The following is a 20,630-nucleotide window of genomic DNA, read 5'->3' as shown; positions in this document are numbered from 1 at the left end:
AGCTCGTCCTTGGAGCTGTGGGAATGTGGAATGTTTTGCCTCACTGTCACCAGTAACATCTTTTTATATACTGTTTATACTTTTATATTTGTAATTAATTTTTTTTTTATACTGGGGGTGTACTCATATTCCTTGTGGCCTGTGTCTTTCAGAGAACTGACACTGATTCAGTGTTCTGTAGGAAGTTAGAGAAGACAAATGCCTCCCATTAGAGAAATCAGCTGACAGAAGGAATAGTGCAACCCACCACAGACATCTGCCAGTGGAGGAAGTTATTTTCCCCTGGACAGAAACAGGGCAGGTAGCTTCTCTGTATTTATAGCCAGAGAAATCTTTTAAAAAGATTAAGTGCAACTGCAGGTTAATCACTGATAAGGTTGCAACGAAAGTAAAAGCAAATAAGCAGGTTTAGGGATTAGACTCAGGTCCAGAAAGAAATTGCAGGATAAATGGAAAGCCCAGTTAAATGGTGTTTAATTAGGAAGCTTGGAACAAAATTAAGCACTTCAACCTTGAAACCTGCAGACCTTAGCCAGCAGGACACACTCCTAGTTTGGGAACAGTCTGTTACCTACTTTTCTGTCTATATATATTTTGCCTTTGTGTAGCTCTGCTTTGAGTGACACTTGCATATAAATCTGTCTGAATCCCTTTTGCCTTCCCCTAAAATGGAGCTAATAAAGTCTGGTTTTCTCTGCTCTGAGCACACAGCTCCTTTTAAGTGCAGTCATGGTCCCACTGGAGTGAGCACCCTGAAAAAACACCAGAGCACCTTTGGAAAGAGGTTCACAACCAATGGATGCCCATGGCAGCTCCTGTTAGCAGCAGCTGAGGCTCAATGACCTTTCTCCTTCTCATTATTTCCTCATTTACCTGTTCTGGTTTTGGGATGAAACTTGCCCACTTTGGTTCATGCCCTCGGGTGAATGTCCAAGGGGGATCTGCGCAGTATCAGGGTTTGATCACCTGAAGAATTGAAACCTAGAAACCTTTGTTCTTCCATGCAGTTTTCCCTGCTTTTACAAATTCCTTGATGCACGAGAAGAGCTGGAAGTGGAACAATTAAAGTCTCAAAAGTGTTTTCTTGGATAAACTGGAAGAAATTTGAGAAGAAATGTAAACAGCTGGGGAAGTGAGATAAATGAGGTGGTGGGGATGCCAGGGAGCACCCCTGCAGCTCTGGGCTGTGACATCCTGGGGACAAACAGCGTGGCCCAGATGGCTTCACAGGGTTTGCAGATGCTCATTTTGCAAACTGAGCTCAGCAGGACCATCCCTGCACCCTCCCCAGCTTTATTTGCCAGAAATGATGGGCAGGGCTGGCTCTGCCCCCCGCGCTGGGATTGATTCTGGGGCTGGGGGAGCATCCCGGAGCCCCCAGGGATGCTCTGGATGTGTCCCAGGTGAGCATCTCATGGATGGTCCGACTTTGCCCCATGGTGAGCATCCCATGAGCTGCCCCTCGATGCCTCAGCAATGAGCAGAGGAATGAAGACAGCCAGAGCAGTCACTCATTGTGGATCAGAGGCTCTTTTGTGCTGCAGAAATGCCAAAATCACGTGCAAATCCCTCCGCTGCTGCCATGGTTACTGGCCACCGGCAGAGCCGCGGGCAGCGAGAGGGGCTGTGGCACTGACAGGGTTTCTGCTCCTCCCTTTATAGGGGAAACCCAATAAAACCTGCATTTTACCCCACAAAAGAGGGAACAAGGCGCTGGCAGGGCTTCTTCTCCTCCCTTTAGAGGGGAAATCCCATAAAAGCTGCATTCTGTCCCAAAAAGGAGGGGAGGTGGCATGGCAGGGCTTCTGCTCCTCCTTTTATATAGGAAATCCCATAAAAGCTGCATTCTGTCCCAAAAAGGAGGGGAGGTGGCATTGACAGGGCTTCTGCTCCTCCTTTCACAGGGGAAACCCAATAAAAGCTGCATTCTGACCCTAAAAGGAGGGAAGATGGCGTTGACAGGGCTTCTGCTCTTCCCTTCATAGGTGAAACCCCATAAACCTGCATTTTGCCCCAGAAATGAGGGGAGGTGGCTGCAGGGAGCCCTCTCCACACCTGGCTTGGCGATGCTCAGAGCCTGCTGCCGATGGAGGCCCTGCCCTGCCGCTGGGTTTTACACTCTGGGATTTCTGAATTCCTCACTAACAGCCTGGGACATTACTAAAAAATTGAGGAATTGGTGCTGCGGCTTGGGTGGGCAGGGATCAGCTGTGCCCCATTTCCTGTTTTTCTGGCATTAGGAACAGCTTGACCTCTTGGCACCCTTGCTTTTTGCACTAATGCTCTTCTCATTAAAGGGCTTTCCTGAACACTAATTAGGGCGGTTTTCCTTTTGTAAATTAGCCTGATACGATCTGTGAGTCTTGGCAGACGCCCTCGGAGCAGGAACCCAGCGCTTTGCGTTTGATCGCTGTTTATTTTGCAAATCTCCCCAGTTTCAATGTTCTGAGCTGCCTTCTAGAAAGTGCTGGCAGGTGGAGATTAATGGGAGGGAAATGGGGCTCTCCAGCTGGCCTGCCTTGAGAAACAGGAGATTTTTTGGTGCTACAGGGGCCTTCCAGTTGCTGCGGGTTAATGGGGTGCTGTGGGCACACAGAATTTCCTTCCCATCCCATCTTGGCATCCTTGTGCAACGGAGGAGGAGGGCTGCAAGGAGAGGCATTGCCTGAACCAACCTCTTAACAGGCAGCAGGAAAAAGAAAATCAAATTCACACATTGATTTTCTGCAGTTAAAGCACTTCTTGCGACCACAGGAAACGCTCAGACCCCAAAGCAGCCCCAAAGCCATCTAAAGCTGGATGTCTGTGGGCAGAGGGGAGCCCACCTGTCTGACACGGCCCCCAGACTGTGGTGTCAGCAGTTTGCTGGGACCAATGGAGCTCGGGAGGGGATGGGCTTTAATCAGCTCTCATTTTCCTAATGCACTGGCAGATGGGAGCAGAGGGCACAGAGCTCTCCCTGTCCCTGGCCACGGATGGGACAGAGCCACGGGAGATGGGCTGAGAAATTCAGTGGGGAGGGCAAGGCTGGGTGCAGAACCATCCTCGGCCTCGGCTTGCTGGGGAGGCTGGAGCATCCCTGGGAGTGCCACCACCCTGTGTGACCAGCACTGGCACCCTCCTGGCACCATTAGGGACCATCTCACCACAGCGTTCACTGGTCCACAATCAGGGAGGAACTGCAGAGGGGCTCACTCAGGGACCCCTGGGGCTGGCACAGAGTCAGCAAAGCCCCTGATGAAAAGACGACGATTTTCCAGTGCTGGTGTGGCTGCCCTGTGGCGCCGGGTGGGGACAGCGCAGGGAAGGATCCCACCCCAGGCAGCATCAGCCAGCCCAGCTCGCTCCTGGTGCTGAGAGGGGCTTCCCACTGGCCATACCTGAGCTCAGCGCCCTTCCCAGGCTGTTCTGGGCCATGCACACCCTGTGGGTGCTGGCAGGGCTGTCAGTGCAGGGCTGGAGCAGCAGGAGGAGCAGGATGCAGGCTGTGGAGAGCATCCCTGCCCACGGCGAGGAGCGTGAGCGCTGCAGACCCAGGGGCACCATGAGGACACTCACCTGTGCAGGAGGATGCTTCCAGAAAAGGTGCCCAGCACCAGGGCTGGCCTGGATGGCTCCACAGGTGAGAGCAGTGGTGGGGCTGGGGGCAAGCAGGGCATTGTCTGTGTCAGAATCAAAGCTGGGGATGAAAACCAGCTCAATGCCTTTGGGTTGGAGTTGTTCTCATTGGATGTTTGCACACTGGCTCGGTGTTTGTTTTGCTGTTGCTCCCTGGGGGGTTAATTCAGCTGCACATTTTGTCTGGTGGGCTAAAGGTGAAGATAAGTGAATAGAGAAGGCTGAGCCTCAGAGCGCCCTGGTCCCACCTCAGCTGGGACACTGAGTGCCCTGGCCATGCCGTGCTCCCACCTTGTGTTCCACTTCCTTCTCCATCTCACCCTCATTGTTTCACCTGACGCCTCTCTTGGATCCACAAGCAGAAGTGGGAGCCCAGGCAGGTTCCCCTGGAGTTCCCAGCAGGCTGGCAGCTATTCCACCTCAGCCTGCACAAACCCTGCCAGCTTTTCCCTAACGTCTCCTTGCTTTTCCAGTTGGGAGGGATTGCTGAAGGGATCCCCTGGCAGAGGAGACCCGGGTTCACCCTTCACATCCCGTTCACCTCTGAGGCACATGCATGAAAATCTGGCTGTGGGTCTGCTCCTCTCCATGAGGAGGAAATTAAATCAGCTCAGGCAGCAGAGCGAAGCGTGTGGCTCTTTAATATTCATTGGGCGTAGATGTAAAACTTTTCTGTTCTAAAATAGCCTTGCACAGCACTGTGCTGCTCCCTCTTCCCTCAACCACAGCAGGAGGCTGGAATTCAGTGTTTCCTTTGCTTGTCTTCCCCCAGCTTCCCCTGGCCCAGCCAGGAAGCAGAAGACCCTTGCTGGGTGTAAAGCCTGCTTTGAGGACAGATCCCAGCACTGTGGGTGCAGTTTGTAATTCCACAGTCTGCTGGGAAAGAATCTTTGAAGCACCAACACAGGAACAAGAAATTTTGCCTTTGTTTTGTAACAGGATGAGTGGCTGTGGTAGTTATGCATCTATTTTTGTGTTAACAAGAAAACATAGTTTTTCCTGTAAAATTTTGGCAGGTAGGTTCATGGATCTCTTTGGTGACTCACTCTTAACTGAGTGCAGTTTTCTTCACCATCTCAATTGCACCTTAGAATTAAAAAAAAAAAAAAATCTGGTCCCAGTTAGGTCCATAATAATTAAATTACCATGGAATATCCTACAGTAAGTTAAACTGGAAAGACCTCAGCCTTTTTCCTGGGCGAGTGGGAAGCTGTGATATCTTGGGGTGGGCTGGAATGCTGCAGCTCAGTGTAGATAAAAGCGGGGAAGAGATCACCCAGCAGTGAGAGGAGGCAGTGGGAGCATTCCCCTGGAAATGGGGACTGGATGGAAAGGGATTCAGTGCAGTACAGCAGACCCCTGGGCAGGGCAGGGCCCGGGCTGCGGTGCAGGATCTCTGCTGGTGTCCCACTGCTGCCATGGGACGGTGGATAGTGGATATCCATCACCCCCAGCGGGTGTGGGTGACCCAGGGAGGAGCCTGCTTCCATCCCCTGGTGCCAGAGCTGCAGAGCAGGGTCAGTCCAGCATCCCAGGGCACAGCCCCGCGCCCTGCTGAGCATCCCGGGGCACACGCAGGTGACACGGAGGGGCAGCGTGCCGGGATGGGCTCTCAGTGGGATGCTGGATATCGAGCAGGCAAAGCCGGTTAGCAGCAAAGCTGTTTCATTCCGCCGTGAATATCCCCCCTCATTTGCATATCCGTCCCTTTGTTGGGCGCAGCTCTGGCGACACAGCCGGGATGCAGCTGAGCCCGCCGCTCATCGCGCTATTCTCCTTTGCATGGCTGCATTTGCTTTATGGCCACGGGGATATTGCCCTATTCCCTGCAGAGGCTCTCAGTGATTTACCTCTGCCTTAATCAGCGGGGTGTTATTAGTGAGCCCTGCATTCCTCCAGCCCCTGCCCCAGCGCAGCACAGCCATTTACCACAGCCCCAAAACTCTGTTCCCTAAATTATTCAGAATTACTGTGTTTGCTTCGTTCCTTCTCCAAAGACAAGCACTCTTTGGAGGGCACTAAAAATAAATGGCTTTGCTGAGAGCTGAATCTATTTCTTAAAGAGATGGCTCCCCTCCTTTCTGGCTGTGCAGAGGGAAGCCTGCCTTTACACACCTTGTCACCAGTGTCACCCAGCCAGGAGAACAGGCTCAGTGTCACTGTGGGGGCTTGGCTTCACAGAGAAAATGAGCACCAGAAGAAGTAAAATTCTTAAAAGGTTCCAATTGGCCACCTGCAGCTTCTGTCTTCAGACATTTCTTTAGTTAGAAAGAATTGCAGAAAGCACCCAAGGTCCCGAGTGAGGGTCCCAAGGATGCCCTGTAAGCACTGTCTGGGGGATACTGAGGGGCTCCTTCCAGACCAGGAGGACCAAGATCTCCTCCTGGCTTTCAGCTGTCTTCGGCAACCAGAATTTTTATTTTCTGGTTCAAATAACCTGGATGTAATTCACTTGTTGTCAAGCTGTCCCTTCTCTGGGTCTACTCCAGCCAGCAGGGGCATCCCCCAGCCAGCAGAGAGGGTTTAGCCTCAGCAAGGACACCTCGTGCTTATTCTTAGCCTTGTTTCTAAGAAGTGCTTTATAAGCAGGAGCCTGTGTTGATTAATGCCATGAAACATTAATGACTTAGGAGGTGAGCTGCAGTCCTCCCACAGAGCAGCTCCCATCCCCAGCAGCCAGAGAGGCACAGGATGGGCCCAGCACTGTTCTGCTTGGGTAAGGCACAGGCATTAAAGCCAAACCCAAGCTGTTCCTGAAGCCAGCTGAAAAATATGACAAAGATAAAAGGTAGGTGAAAGGGAGAAGGAGGCTGAGGTTTGGTTAGATGGTGTGCACTGAAGTCCGAGATGAGAAATTTGGAAGGGTGGAAGAGTCACCCTCCCAAAGGCTGCCACATCCCACCTGGCACTGCCCTGGCTGCCAGCACAGCAGAGGCTTTGTCTGCCTGAATGCAGCAGGTTGAAAAAGGTGTTGCTTTTGCCATTTGCTTGTTGCAGAGGAGATTTGCACGGGGGACAGGGGCAGAGCTGAGCCAGGCATGCAGCACTCCCAGCTGGAGCAGCCAGATCCTCGGCTGTGCACCGGCCATGGGCTGCCCTGGGCTGCCCAAAGCCAGCCCAGCTGGCTCGAGGGGCTTGGCCACGGCGCTGAGCTGCAGAGACACCACCAGCAGCCGAGGCAGCATCCCAGAGTGCTGGATTTTGGCAGCGATCCTTGGAACACCCCTGCCCAGCTCCTGCTCTCCACCCAGTTCCACGCAACCCTATCGCAAGGATCAGAGCCTCAGGGGGGAATTAATGCAACTAGGGAGCTTTAAAATGAGTATTAAATTTCTCAGGAGCATGCTAAGACTTAATTAAAACTCCTGTCATTGTGTGAAATGGCAATGTAGCAATGTAGGAATGTAGGAATGCAGGGGGCTCGTTCCTGCTTTGCAAAGCATTTCATGTCGGCTTGGCAAAGCCAAGAAATCCCCTCACCTCCTCGAGGAGGAGCAAAATTAGAATAATGAGCTGGTTTATAATTAATTGTGCTCTGGGGACACGTTCTCACGCTGTCTGATGCTTCTGCTGGGAATTTTTTACAGGGAGCATCCCAACAGACAATAGGTTTCAGGTATCAAGTGTGCTCCAGCCTGCATTCCTAGACCAGGTTATCAGGTTGCTCCAAGGGAGAGTAGGAGGAGTTCCATTTTTTTTCTGGCATTCGGGGGGATTTTTTTAGCTGTCTTACAGATGTAGGTTAAATATTTGCTCAGGGCAGAACAAACACCCAATACAAAGGGCCCCACTCGGTGATGTGTTTCGATCGCTGGAGCTTCCCTCCGTGCAAGTAAAAGGCAAATTAACCTGCCTGGCTTCACCACGCCACGGCAGCGATGCTTCTCAGCTACAGGGGGCTAAAAGCAGAGCTAAACCCGAGCCAAGCTCACTGTCCCCGGGCAGGGCGGTGCTGTCCGTGCAGGGAAGATGTTTTAGCCCTGGTGGTCACGGATGTTTCAGCCCTGGTGGTCACGGATGTTTCAGCCCTGCTGGTCACGGATGTTTTAGCCCTGCTGGTCACGGATGCTTCAGCCCTGCTGGTCACCGATGTTTCAGCCCTCCCTTTACCTGCTGGCTGCTGGCAGGAGGTGCTGCTGTTGGCCAGCCCCGCTCCTCGGTGCCGTTCTGTGCTGCCTGCAAAGCGGCATTTCTAAAAATACCTCCGGCGAGGCGATGTCGTCAGCCGGTGCTCGCTCAGGTCACGGAGACGTGACAGCCAAGGGAAGGAGGATGGGAGAGCATCGCTGGGGACCAGGCCGAGCTCATCCCAGCCAGCGTGGGTGAATCCCTGCAGATAGAGGGGCACGAGCAGGGTACCTGCCGCCCGCAGCCCCCCAGAATGTCCAGCAGACAGTGAGCATCCCCTGGGATCCACAGGGCTGCATTGAGACAAACGGGGCAGAAAAAGGGAGCTGGTGCCTGGCCAGAGTGTGCAGGCAGAGTGTCCCCACTGCTGGACGCCTGGAGAGGCTGAACCTGGTGTGCTGGGCCTGCCACACTGTCCTTGCCAAAACCAGCCCAGCAGCTGGGAGGGGTGGGTTTTGTAGAGCTCGCAGGTGACTGTTTGAATAGGGCTCTTGGCACAGAACCCTTCCTGCAGCTCAGCTTTTGCTCCATGCTTATTCATTGAGTTATTCTTCTAAGCTGGGGAATTCATGCATGTGCCTGCTTAATGTAGACTTACTTGATGTAATTGATACAACTTATGTGCTTTGCATAATTGCAATACCATTAAAAAACCTGAAGCATTCAAAAGCCAGGAAATTACTTCCCAGTTAAAGTAAATTACATAAACATTTATTTTACTCTTTACAGCTCATAAATGAAGTCAGCCATGATATGGCTTTACAGTTGCTATCGGAAAGGGGAAAGTAACTTTCTGTGTGTCAATATTATCCCCAAGCAGCCTCAGGAGCTGCACAGATAATGGGGCACTCATGCAAATCACTGCTTAGGGCCTCTGTTGGTAAATGTATGTAGATATGGCCGTGTGTCTATAGGCACACACCTCTATCCATCCATGCCAGGATCCATGCTGGGAACGCCAATAAACCTCTGATGAAGGGGGGGAGGCTGGGAGGTTTTCACTGGCTGCAGGGGAATGGCAAATGCAGCGCAGAGCTGGAGGCAGCTGCCAGGCCAGGATGGCATTGGCTCTCAGGGGTGAGTTTCTGTGCCAGGGCCACGGGGACACAGAGGTGACCCTTCACAGCCCCTCTCTCTGGGGTGAGTGCCCAGAGCAGCCTGTCCCCCCCACAGCAGTGGCTCCCTGTCACCCTCACTCACCACGTGGCTGCCTGGTGACAGGGAGTGGAGCTGTGTCTCCTGGGGGGATCTCTGAGGATGTCCAAGAGGGACAGGCCAGGATGAAAGGACAAGGCTGAATCCTGCTCTACACCAGTGGCTCTCTATCACCCCCCCCCATCATGTGGCTGGCTGGTGACAGGGAGTGGAGCTGTGTCTCTGGGGGATCTCTGAGGATGTCCAAGAGGGACAGGCCAGGATGAAAGGACAAGGTTAAATCCTGCTCCAAGCCTGGCCAGGAGTGAGCAAAAGGCTGGGACTGAGTGTGGGGAGATCAGAGGTGGAGAACACGTGGTCTGAGGGGAGCACAGCACAGGGCTGGCATCAAACCCTCCTTTCCCAAGGGACAGCACTCCTACATCCCCAAACCACGTGGGATACAGCTCAGGCTGCCATCAGGTGTGCGGATGTGAGCCATGGGCACAGGGCACTCATGCCTCCACCAAGGATGCCAAGTTCAGCTCTGGTATGGGGAATATCCAGTACTGCCAGTTCATCACCCTCAACGAGTCATGAGTGACTCGTGTCACCCAAACCAGCCATTACTGCGAGGGCTGCGTGTGCAATACAGGGAGGCAGATACAAATCACACCCTAAAAATGCATATATATTATATTTAAAGCAGGATTTTCTGTTGCCTTTCCAACACCCGGGCTTTTGTAGAGGTCTTGGCACACGAGGCTGTTTTCTCCATGCCTTTGGGTTAGAAAAGGGCTGTTTTTCATGTGATATCTGTGTCCCTGGGCCTGATGAGCCTGGGGTGCCAGCTGCCAGCAGAGTGTGAGGAGGGCACAGTTTGGGCAGGCAGGTCCTTGGTGTGTAGGACATCAGCACCACTGTCCCCACAGTCCCCCAGGGTCCCCGTGATGAGTGAGGGTGCCAGGAGGGGTGCACAGGAGGGATGCAGGTACACTGGGACTCCCTGGAGAGCACCGGGCTCGGGGTGGGAATGGCAGAGACACACGGGGAGCACCCGGGACACACGGGGAGCACCCGGGACACACCGGGAGCACCCGGGACACACCGGGAGCCCCAGCGCCATAGCCAGGGAGGGTCAGGGCGGCGCGGCGGGGGCGGCCCGCCCTGGGAGGGGTTGCGGGGCCGCAGCAGGAGCCCAGCGCAGCCGGGCCGCGCTCCCGGGGCCGGTGCGGGAACGGCAGCCCCGCCCCCGCCGCCCGTCGGGGGTTTCGCGCGTTTCCGCGGTAACGGGTGCGGGGCGGAGCTCGGCGCTTCCGTTACCGAAGTGCCCGGGAAGGCGGGGACGGGCCGGGGCCGTGCCGGGTGCCCTGCTGCTGTCACCGCCGCCCCGTGCCCGGTGAGTGGCCCCGCGGGGCGGCACCGGCACCGCCGGCACCGGGGAGCCGGGCTGGACCGGGCAGCACCGGGGCTCCCTTTGTCTGCGGGCTGGGAGCGCTGGCACGGAGCGTTAACCCACGGCGGGCGGCGCCACCGGCACCGGGACCGGGGCTGCGCCTCCTGCACCGGGACCGGCACCGGGGCTGCGCCACCGGCACCGGGACCGGGGCTGCGCGGAGTGGGGCTGCGCCTCCGGCACCGGGACCGGGACCGCCCCGCTGCGGCTCCCTCCGCCCGGAGCCGCCGGTCGGGAGAACAAGGGACCGACCCCTGGGTGGGCTGGGCGGCTCCGCGCGCTGTGCCCCGCCGGAGCGGCCCCGGTGAGGAGCGGCGAGAGCGGGGCGGAGCGGGCGGTGCCGGGGGAGCGGAGCGGGGCGGGCGGTGCCGTGCGGGGCATTGTGCGCGCAGAGATGCGCTGGGTGCGGTGCCGCCCGGCTGCGGGGCTGCCCGCGGTCCCGGAGTTCCCAACTCCCTGAAGTCAGCCCCAGCCCGGGGTTAGGAGGGGCCCGGAGAGGCTTCAGGAATGAGTAAATTAATTACAGACACCGTTTATGTCACATCCGCTGGGAGCACGGAGGGAGCCCGGGGCTGTCGCCTTTTCGGGAGCAAAAAGCGGGATTGATGCAACTTCCTGCGGGTTTCGGGAGTCGGAGCCGCTGTTACCGCCGTGTTTTGCTCCAGAACGTCCCGCTGGGATTTACAGCCGGACGCAGAGCGGCTGAGATGTCCGTCCTTGCGCTTCTCCGCAGAGGTGCTGCCGTGCCCGGGACCCCCGTGCCATGATCACATCCCGCTCCGCCTGGCACCTGGGATCCGGGCCCAACGCCGGAGCCGCCTGGAACACCAAGGACCTTGCCCCGGACGGTGAGTACGGCACGGTGGCTTGTCCCTTGTCCTTGCCCCGTGGGGCTCAGCCTCCTGCACTCACGCCCTGCTCGCTGGCGAAGGAGAGGCTGGGAACAGGCCAGCCCGCATTTTTCACATTTCTTTCCGGATGAAGGTCAAGATTTGAGAAACGGGGACTCAGAAGCAGGCACAAAGCTCTGGGCAGCCTGCTGGTGAGAAGGGAGGGCTGCCTCCATCTCGCTCCTGGCCCTTCAGAGCGGGAATTGTATGGAAAAAGGTTAAAATTTAACATGTAAGATAGAAAACAGAGTGATCTGCATGGCAGGGTGAATGCAGGCCCTTTGCTCTTCCCAGCCTCAGCTCCTTGGAAGGCTCCTTGTCCCCCCCTGGTGCATGGACCCCATGGGTGAGTTTAGTCGGAGTTTTGCTCTGTGGAGGCTGAGCTGCTTTGCAGGCAGGCGGGCAGCTGCCTGCCCCAACCTGCAGCTGCCTGCTGGGAAACAGCCCTTCCCTTCCCTTCCCACCTCCCTCCCCGATGGTGCTGAGTGGGATTGGCAAAGGGGGAGGCTGAACCCCCCCGTTTGAGCTTCTTTTGCTCTTGGCTTCAGCATTTGCCTTCATCCCTCTGTGCTGGCAGACACTTCTCTGGGCACAGCTTCTGCTCTGGCACTAAGGCCAGTCCAGCCAAATGCTGGTTGGCACCAAAACCTCCAAAACCAGGGTTTTCAGCTCTTTCTCTGCCCAACGGCTGCTGCTGCCCGTGCCAGGATGGGGAAATCACCTCCTGTTATCCAGCACTTTGGAAACGCTCAATTTTCATGGCGTGTGCAAAGTGTTATGGATAATTAGAGGCTGGGAAGAAGTCCAGACTGGTGGACTAACTTCATAAGGGCACATCTCCCTCTGGACATTGGTTCCACCTTTGGCCCAACTTCCTCTGTGTGGTTTTAGGGAGAAAAGGCTGCATTATTGCGGTTTGATTTGTGAGCAATTGATTTTTCCCCTGCCAGCTGGAGAAGAGATTTGGCCACCTGCAATGGTGGCAGCACTTGTGGCAGACAGGTGAGGGGACACAGGGTCCCCGAGCAGTGGGATTTAGCCCTTGCCAGCTGCTTTTCCTGTAGGAGAGGAGGACACAGCCATGGGAGAAGGCTCCTTGAGTTGCTGTTCCCTTCTGTGTGGCTCAGCAGGACAGGGAAGTGCTGCCCTGGCTGCTTTCGGGTCTGGCTGCCTGACAAATGAAGGAAATATTTTGGGGCAGTGGAGGGAGGGTCTGTCTGTCTGGTTTGGGTGATGCAAGCTGGCTTTGGCAGCTTTGCCAAGATAGGATCGTAGGAAGTGGAGCAGCTTGGCCAGGGGTAGAGCTGGGATATCCCTGGTGGGGGCACAGACCTGGTCACGCCGAGGCCAGACAGAAGCTACGCCCTGAGTTCTCATTACTAGTCATTGGCAACCAGTCTCCGCCCCCCGGAGGGCTAATTTTTCTAATTAACATAATTAACATTTTTAATACAAGTCATGCGCTGTCTCTGCCACGCCGGTGTGGTGGCGGCAGCAGGGAGGAGGAGGAGGAGGGGGGTTTGCTGAGCTGGCCGAAGGCTGTGTCTGTGCTCCCAGGTGGATCCAGTGATGCTCTTTGCTCCATCCCAGGCCGTGGGCAGGACGGGCTCGGCGCTGGGGGCGGAGCAGGAGCCGCTCCCCGGGCTCCTCTGCTGCCGGCGCTGCTGCACCAGAAAATCCTCAGCGTGAGCTGGCCGGACTCTGCCAACCCCCGTGGGCTCTGCCGGGCGCTGCAGGTGAGGAACGCTCAGCCAGCCATGGCATGTATGGGGAGGGAGTTTGAGGGTGATGGGGAGGATGCCCTGCACCCATCCAGGTGGGAGCCAACTGGTTCTTCCATCTCTCATCACAACCAGGTTGTGTCTGGAGCCCAGCAGTGTGTGCCAGAACTGCTGCCTGGGTGGGGAGGGAAAGGCATCTCTGGGGAGTGAAAAGGCATCAATGGGGAGCAGTGTTCATAACAGAATAGCATTTCTGGGTCACTTACAGGTCATGCTGGCAGGAGAGCTCAGGGCAGAGGTGTGATAAGGAAATGCAGTGCCGTGAGGTGGTGTTTGCCAGTGGGATGGAGGAGAAGGAGGTGGCAGGGTGCCACGGCCAGGGACAGTGTCGGGACACCGCGTACTGGTGTAGCTGACACGAGTTCGTTCCAGGCTCCAGGCAAATCATTCAAATTCCCCTTCTTTGAAAAGAAGGAAAACACCTCCTTATCACTCACCAGCCTCGATGAATTCCCTTTGGCAAAACCCCTCTGGAGCTGCAAATGCAGAGGCACCGCAGACACGCGGCTTCTCCAGGAGGATGCTGATGCCTCCTTCCAAATCACTCCCAAATTACTGGCATGTACCGAGTGTCTGCCCCTCTGCTGGAGTGAGGTTTCCCCAGCATCACTGGCCTGTGGGTGATGCCACAGGCTCTGAGATCAGATTTGAGAAAGAAAAGGCATTATTGAGCAGGGTGAGCCTGGCTGATAATCCCCTTTCATAGCAGCCTTATGAAAGCTCCTTTCAGATTTCTTCTGATTTTTTTGGACCTCCATCCCCCAGGGCATGAGCCATGCCTCCAAGTCAGAGTCTCTTTCTTTTGAAGGCCATAGGGAGAAAAATGGCTCAGCTGTGTGGCTAAGCTGAGCCAAATTTTTTTATGTGGAGAACTAAAAACATGATAAGTTCATTGTGGCATCTTCCCAACACAGAACTCCCTTGGAGGGAGGCTTTCCCCAAGCTCTGCTGTTGTGAGTTCTGCCCTTCCTGCCCTGCTCGCTCCTCCTGGCCAGCCCTGGGACGTGCCAGCTGCTGGCACCGTGTCCAGCCCAGTGTGGGCTGTCAGTGTCCCAGCTCCCTGCCCCGTTTGTGCCACAGGCCCTGCGGGACACGACGTGCAAGCGGCGGGAGGAGCCGCGGCACCGGGGCACGGAGGAGGAGCCGCCCGCAGCCCCCCGTGAGCCAGCGGCCGTGCAGGCAGCCCCCACCATGAACGTGGAGAAAACAGGTGAGAAAACATGAACCTGGACAAAACAGAGAGCAGGGCTGCACTGCTGGGTGCTCAGGACCTGGATGGGATGGGATGGGATGGGATGGGATGGGATGGGATGGCATGGGATGGGATGGGATGGGATGGGATGGGATGGGATGAGGGCTTGGTATCTGCCCGTGGGTATCGAGGAAACCTCTCCTCTGTTGGGGTGCATGTAGATGTGTGGCTGAGCTCACTGTGGGAACAGGGCTCAGGAGAAACCCAACACCAGCCAGCTGCTGGCTGCTGACAGGGACTGATGAATTATTGAGCTGGATGAACAGAGCAGGTGAGCTCTGATGAACCTGCTGCTGTTTCCTTCTTCTTAAGGAAAATGTAACGCGTGTGGAAACGCTTGCAGCGTGCGTGGCTGTGCCAGGATGGGGAAATCCCAAAGTCCCAGAGTTTCCTGTCTTTTTTGGTCAGGATTGAATTGTGAGAGCTTGCCAGGGCACATCTTGGGAGCTGCTCCTGGTCTGGTCCCCAGCTGCATCCCAGAGCAGCTCCTGAGGTGGGGTAGGGGCTGGGAAGGGGCAGGGATGCAGGAGAAAGGGGGTCAGGGTCTGATTGGCGGTGGTCACAGGGCAGAGCTGAGGAACAGGTGTTTATCCAAGTGGCTTTCTGAATTTTGCAAATTTCTGCATTTTGGAAAGCAGGAGGGTCACTGTGCTCCCTGCCTGCCACGCTCAGACCGCGCATGGCCACCAGCACATCCGCCCAGGGGAAGATGAAACACAGAGCTGGCCAGCATCTCCTCTCCCATGGATGCTGCCACAGGATGAAGGTGCTGGAGTGTGGAGGAAGGCATGATCTGAGGGGGATTTTCCTGCCTGGCAGTTTGATTTGCAGCTGAGTGTTGCAGCTCTCAACCTGGCTCTGCCTTGGGTCTGAGCCCAGGATTAGTGTGAATGATGTGTGCAGACATGCGGTGTGTCCACAGGAGCCTGGTGCTTCCTGGAATTTTGTCTTACTCCTGCACACTCCCCAGGGGATGAAAGCTGGCGTTCCTGACAACTTTGGAGATTTTGGAGTGGGATTTTTGGTTGTTGTTTGGGTTTTTGTGTGTTGATTTTAAAGAGAAGACCACGGTCCTCTGCCTGAGCTGGGCTGAGCTTTCAGCATGGAAAGAAAGAAAAGCCAGCACCTGACAGTGCTGTTTTGGAGTATCCAAGCCATGGCAGGAGGACAAAACCTGTTGATCACTTCTGCAACCACTGCTGGATAAGCCCCATGGCGTGCAGTCAGCAGCAGAGTTGTGGTTTGGTCCCAGCATTTCATCTTTTTGCAGGTTACGCTGCCTCCCTAACTCCATTTAGGGGTAGAGAATCTGACTCACGGACAAAAAAGTCTCTTTTTGCATTCAGGACGTTTCCCAAGAAGCAGGCAGCATCTTCCCACAGGCAGCACAGGGATTCCCAGCAGCAGCTCCTGCCTGTGAAACCTCAGGTTTCTGAAATCCACAGCAGGCAGGGAAGGGCGCCGGGCAGCCGGGATCCTGTCCGTCCGTCCTGCCGCCTCATCCCACACTGGGGATGAGTCACGCCAGCTCATTGCTTCTTGGGAACTACCAGGTCATTTGGTAGGCTCTGATGTATGGCCAGGTTGGCTTCTGTCAGCACTGGTGGCTCTATTAACATGCAGAAAGCGATGTTTAAAATAATGCTAGGAAGGTTAGAAAGCCAAACGCACAAGGATTAGGCAATATGGCCATTGAGGGTACCTGTATAATTTAAATTTTGCTTCCATTATGTTTGTGTGCAGTGACGCAGACGTTAATGACATGATCACACACTGCTTTTCCACGGGCACCTGCTCATTCAGAAGAAAGGGTGCCGGGGTGAATCAGCGTCCTGCTGAGGGCGGTTGTTATCTGAGCGAGGAGCAGCACTGCAGTGTGTGATGGGGCTGGGTCACGGTGCACTGCTGGGGGCAGCTGCTCTGTGCTGTGCCCTGGGATGCTCTGCTGGCACCTGCAGATCCCTCTGGCTCCCACCCAGCTGGAGCCCACTGTCAGCCAGGCCTGCTCTGGGAGCACCTTGGCACTCAGGATGCGCCTCTGACACATCACCGCGCTCTCTGGGACCTGTGCAGGTCCAGTTTCCTGCATTCCCATCTGTGGCTCAGCCCCTGGGGACTCCTCATGGCTGGCATTCTGCTCCCCAGCCAGGTGGCTGTGCCCTGACCAGCTCCGTCTTTGCTCACGCTGCAGGAGGGAGGCTCTGTGGTGGGAAACGTGCCAGCCTGGCCACGGCCCGGCCCTTCCCCGTGATCCAGGAGGTGATGGCCTCCATGGCACATCTGCAGAAGGAGAAGCTGAGGCTGCAGGAGGAGCTGCTGGAGCTGCAGGAGAAGCTCGCTGCCCAGGAGAACAACGAACTTTCCCTCTCTCTCCAGCTGCAAGGCCAGGTATGGAGGGGACAGGGTGACACAAAGGGCTCCATCAGGATCTTCTGCCTCAGGCTGTGGCTTGGCTGGAGCTCTGTGGCAGTTGGTGGTGGCTGCACTTGGAAGGAGTGTAGGATCTCCATCATTGAGCACAGCTCAGGAGCACCGGCTCTGGCTGTGCCTCCCTTGGGATGCTTGCAGTCCCCAGTGACACTGCAATAGTGCTGACAAGGCTGTGTGGCTCTGTGGGCATGACGTGGCCAGGAGGGCTTTGGGCATCAGGATGCAGCTCTGCACCAGTCATCCATGCACTCAGCCAGGACGGCTGCCACAGGGTCAGCTTGTGAGACTGACCTAGCAGTTTAATTTTAGTGACTTTCAGCAGGTGGAAAGTGAATGTGAAGGCACAGAATTGTCTGATGAAGGGACAGGTTTTGGCCACTGTGACACACCCCCCAAAAGCACCTCCTGCACTGATGCAGGCACATCCTCAGCACGAGTGCTTGGGTCCTCTCAGGGACATGGAAATTTTGCCTGCTCGTAAAGAGATTTGCATGTGGCTGTTGTGGAAGCTGTTGCAGTCAGGTTCTGCTTGTTCCACGGGTGTCAAAAGGAGGAGGTAATTGTCCTGCATTTGGTTGGCATGCTCTGCATGACACAAGCGTGAGTGCAGCGGGACCTGGCCCTGCGCTCGCCACTTGGGCAGCAGGCGCAGCCGGCGCCGGCCAGAGCCAGGAGCTGCCCCAAACCTCCAAAGCTCTGGGATGGCCGGGCCACGGCTCGAGCCAGACCCAGCTGCCAAGGAGTCCCTGTCACGTCCAGAGAGCAGGATGCAGCTGGAGATGCCCGAGCAGGTAGGGGAAGGAGGAACATTGCCGGCACAGGGGGTGGTGGGCAGGCTGCGGCGTGTGCGCCGGCCGATTGGGCTGGCGGCTTTCCCGGAATGAGCCACGACTCTTTTCTTCTCAGTGCTTCCCCTCCCTTAAAAATACTTATAAAAATAGCTTAATAATCTCCCTCAGTGGATATGGAAATGGGGTTTTCCCACTCAGGCGCTCAGCACTCCCAGTCAGAGCCAGGGAGATTTGCTGTGGAAGGAGCGGGATCCCGATCCGGGCTGGAGCAGCCGCCGTTCCCCACCTGTAGCTGGGGAGCTCCAGCTCCCAGCTGTGCCAAATAACAGGGCACACAGAGGGGCTGCCCACCCTGCTGCCATCTCTGCAAGGGCGTGGTTGAATAATTTACCAAATTAATTACAGCCCCATGTCAGCAGATCTGCATTGGTTATTAATCAGCAGTTCCTAAATTATGGTCCGTGGAGAGCCAGTTGCTGGCTGGTTATTGGGATGGGGCAATACCCAGGCGTGTCCCAGAGAGGGCTTTGGTGGCTTTCTGGAGTGGGGAAAGTGGGAGCAGGGCTGGGATCCGGGGGATGGTGGTCAAGTGAGGGACAGAGCAGGTGGGTAAACCCCACTGTGACACTGCCCATGAGACTGCTGGCTTGACCATGCACTCACTGCTGCTGTTTATTCCAGTAACTGCAGATTTTGGGAGAGCTTCACTGGTCTCTGCACAAAAAAAGGTTGAAGATTTTTGAGATCCATCTGGTTTTGCAAGGAGGGCAGCCTGGTTACATGAGATGGGCAGATGCCCAGATGGGGGTTGATGGAGAGCGTCATCCCATGGGACTCAGACATGTGGTCTTCTTGAAGAGCTTTTGCTCCCTCTTTGTACCAAGATAACTTTCCTAGAAAGAAAAATAGAGAAGGTAGAGCAAAGCTGGTTGTGAGGGCAGGACAAGGCACTTCTGGCTCTTCAGACACAGTTATGGATGGGTTTGTTTTTTCCCTTCTCCAAAGATGATGCCTTTTTATTTTTTTAATAATGGTTTCTGCTAGTGCTCAACATGAACAAATTATACCCATGGTTAAACAAGGTCAAAGCAAAGCTTTCATTAATGCACATTTTAATCTGCTCGTGTGAATCAGGCGCTCAGAGCCAGGTGGAAAATGAAAGCATAACAAAAGTGTGAGCCAGACTGGACATGTGTGGCTGGGGCAGCACCGCGGGGTCTCCTCCAGAAGCTGCTGAGATGCCTCCTGGTTAACCTGGTCTGTGTTGGCAGGTGGAAACTCTGAAGGAGAAGCTCCTGGAGCAGGCACAGGAGATCAGCCGGCTGCGCTCGGAGCTGGTGAGCAGCCACTGGGGTGGGACTGAGCCACCCTTGCCCTGAGGGATGCTGGAGCTCTGGGTCACTGAGGAGGAAGGGAGAACACGGGGTGGGTGGAGATGGATTAACCCTCCCCAGGTCACCGTTTGGACCATGCAGGCCAAGAGACACTGAGGAGCAAAAGTGTGGGATTTTCTGTGCAATGCAATGTGGCACTGGTGACCCTGGGGCTGTCACTCTGAGGTGGGAAGTGAAAGCCCCTCTGGCCTGGGGGCAGCAGGAGGCTCATCAGTGCAGCAGGCTGAGTGATTCCCAAAGGGCAGGCAGGGCCTCCCTGGGAATGGCACACTGGGGCATCAGTGAGGGCAGCAGGCTGGGGCTCACTGGGGTGCCTGGAGGTTCCATGTCCTCTCCCACCCGCTCCAGGGTGGCACGGATGCCGAGAAGCACCGAGACCTGCTGGCGGCCGAGAACGAGCGCCTGCGGCAGGAGATGAAAGCGCTGGAGGGGGAGCTGCAGCGGCAGCAGCAGGCGCCGTGCCGCGACTGCCCCCACCTGCAGGTGAGACCCCGGTGGTGGCAGTGGTGGTGGCAGGGTGACGGGCACCCATGGGTGACATGGCCCTGGCTGTCCTGTCCTTCACCAGGAGAAGGCCGAGCTGCAGGAGCAGCTGTCGCAGCTGCAGCGGGAGGCTGAGGAGACACGGGCCAGGCTGGTGGAGCTGGACCTGGAGGTGCAGCAGAAGACGAACCGCCTGGCCGAGGTGGAGCTGCGGCTCAAGGACTCCCTGGCTGAGAGAGCCGAGGAGGAGGAGCGGCTCAGCCGGCGGCTGCGGGACAGCCAGGAGACCATCGCCAGCCTCAAGTCCCAGCCCCAGCAGATCAAGGTGAGCTCTCCATTTTTCCTGGCTGGGCTGGATGCCTTACAGTGCCTGGTAGGTGCCCTGCAAGTGCCACTTGCCTCTCTACCCTGAGCACATCCGCCCAGCGCCATGATTTCCTAAATTATCTCCCCCTGGGCCAGCAACAGCTCCATCCCAGGCCCTTCAGGTGCTGTTTCCCCAGCACACCCCATCTGTGGGTGCTTTCCCCTGCAGTACATCATCAAGACGGTGGAGGTGGAGTCAGCCAAGGTAAAACAAGCCCTGTGTGAGACCCAGTCCCGAAACCAGTACCTGCAGGAGCAGGTGGGGATGCAGAAGCAGGTGCTGAAGGAGATGGAGCAGCAGCTGCAGAGCTCCCAGAAGACAGAGGCTCAGCTCCGAGCTCAGGTCTGAGTGCGATAAGTGTAAATCAGAGCTCCCCCCCATTCTCTGCCTGCCTGGTGCTTGCCAGGTAATACGGTGTGGCAGCAGGTGGGCACTCGCTCAATGTGATCCCCCACTGCTCCTCTCCCAGATCATGATGTACGAGGCTGAGCTGGAGCGAGCCCATGGGCAGATGCTGGAGGAGATGCAGGCGATGGAGGACGAGAAGAACCACGCCATTGAAGAGGCGTTTTCCCGCGCCCAGGTGGAGATGAAGGCGGTGCATGAGAACCTGGCAGGTGAGGAGGGTGCAGGGGGCTGGCAGGGTTGCCTGACTGGTGTTGGGGTGTCACCATCTGCCCCTCACCCTGCCTCACACCTGCAGGTGTCCGGACCAACCTGCTGACGCTGCAGCCGGCGCTGCGCACCCTCACCCACGACTACAACAGCCTGAAGCGCCAGGTCCGCGACTTCCCCCTGCTTCTCCAGGAGACCCTGCGCAGCGCCAGGGCCGAGGTGAGCCCCCCAGGACCACCACCAGCACTCCTCCATGCAGGGTGGAGGTGCTGGGGGCTCGCTGAGCCTCTG

At 56.3% G+C, this 20,630-nt stretch overlaps 1 protein-coding gene across 5 annotated transcripts in view; it reads left to right on the top strand.

The window, feature by feature from the left end:
- Nucleotides 1-10,199: 10,199 nt before the first annotated feature.
- The window catches only part of KIFC3 (kinesin family member C3), a 15,820-nt gene continuing 5,389 nt past the window's right edge, over nt 10,200-20,630 (top strand). The window contains exons 1-11 of one of the 5 annotated variants that reach the window (XM_058034342.1): nt 10,200-10,279; nt 11,070-11,184; nt 12,817-12,962; nt 14,088-14,217; nt 16,451-16,647; nt 18,752-18,817; nt 19,223-19,357; nt 19,443-19,682; nt 19,893-20,066; nt 20,194-20,341; nt 20,428-20,558. In XM_058034342.1, the coding sequence (XP_057890325.1) occupies nt 11,100-11,184; nt 12,817-12,962; nt 14,088-14,217; nt 16,451-16,647; nt 18,752-18,817; nt 19,223-19,357; nt 19,443-19,682; nt 19,893-20,066; nt 20,194-20,341; nt 20,428-20,558 (1,452 nt within the window). In that variant the 5' untranslated portion in view covers nt 10,200-10,279; nt 11,070-11,099. Of the gene's footprint in view, nt 10,280-10,594; nt 10,641-11,069; nt 11,185-11,491; nt 11,573-12,783; nt 12,963-14,087; nt 14,218-16,450; nt 16,648-18,751; nt 18,818-19,222; nt 19,358-19,442; nt 19,683-19,892; nt 20,067-20,193; nt 20,342-20,427; nt 20,559-20,630 lie in introns of those variants that run through there. The other 4 variants (XM_058034338.1, XM_058034339.1, XM_058034340.1 and 1 more) reach the window with 4 other exon arrangements.

Source organism: Melospiza georgiana, chromosome 14 (assembly GCF_028018845.1).
Source record: "Melospiza georgiana isolate bMelGeo1 chromosome 14, bMelGeo1.pri, whole genome shotgun sequence".
NCBI lineage: Eukaryota > Metazoa > Chordata > Aves > Passeriformes > Passerellidae > Melospiza > Melospiza georgiana.
This window is presented reverse-complemented; position numbering and strand designations above follow the sequence as displayed.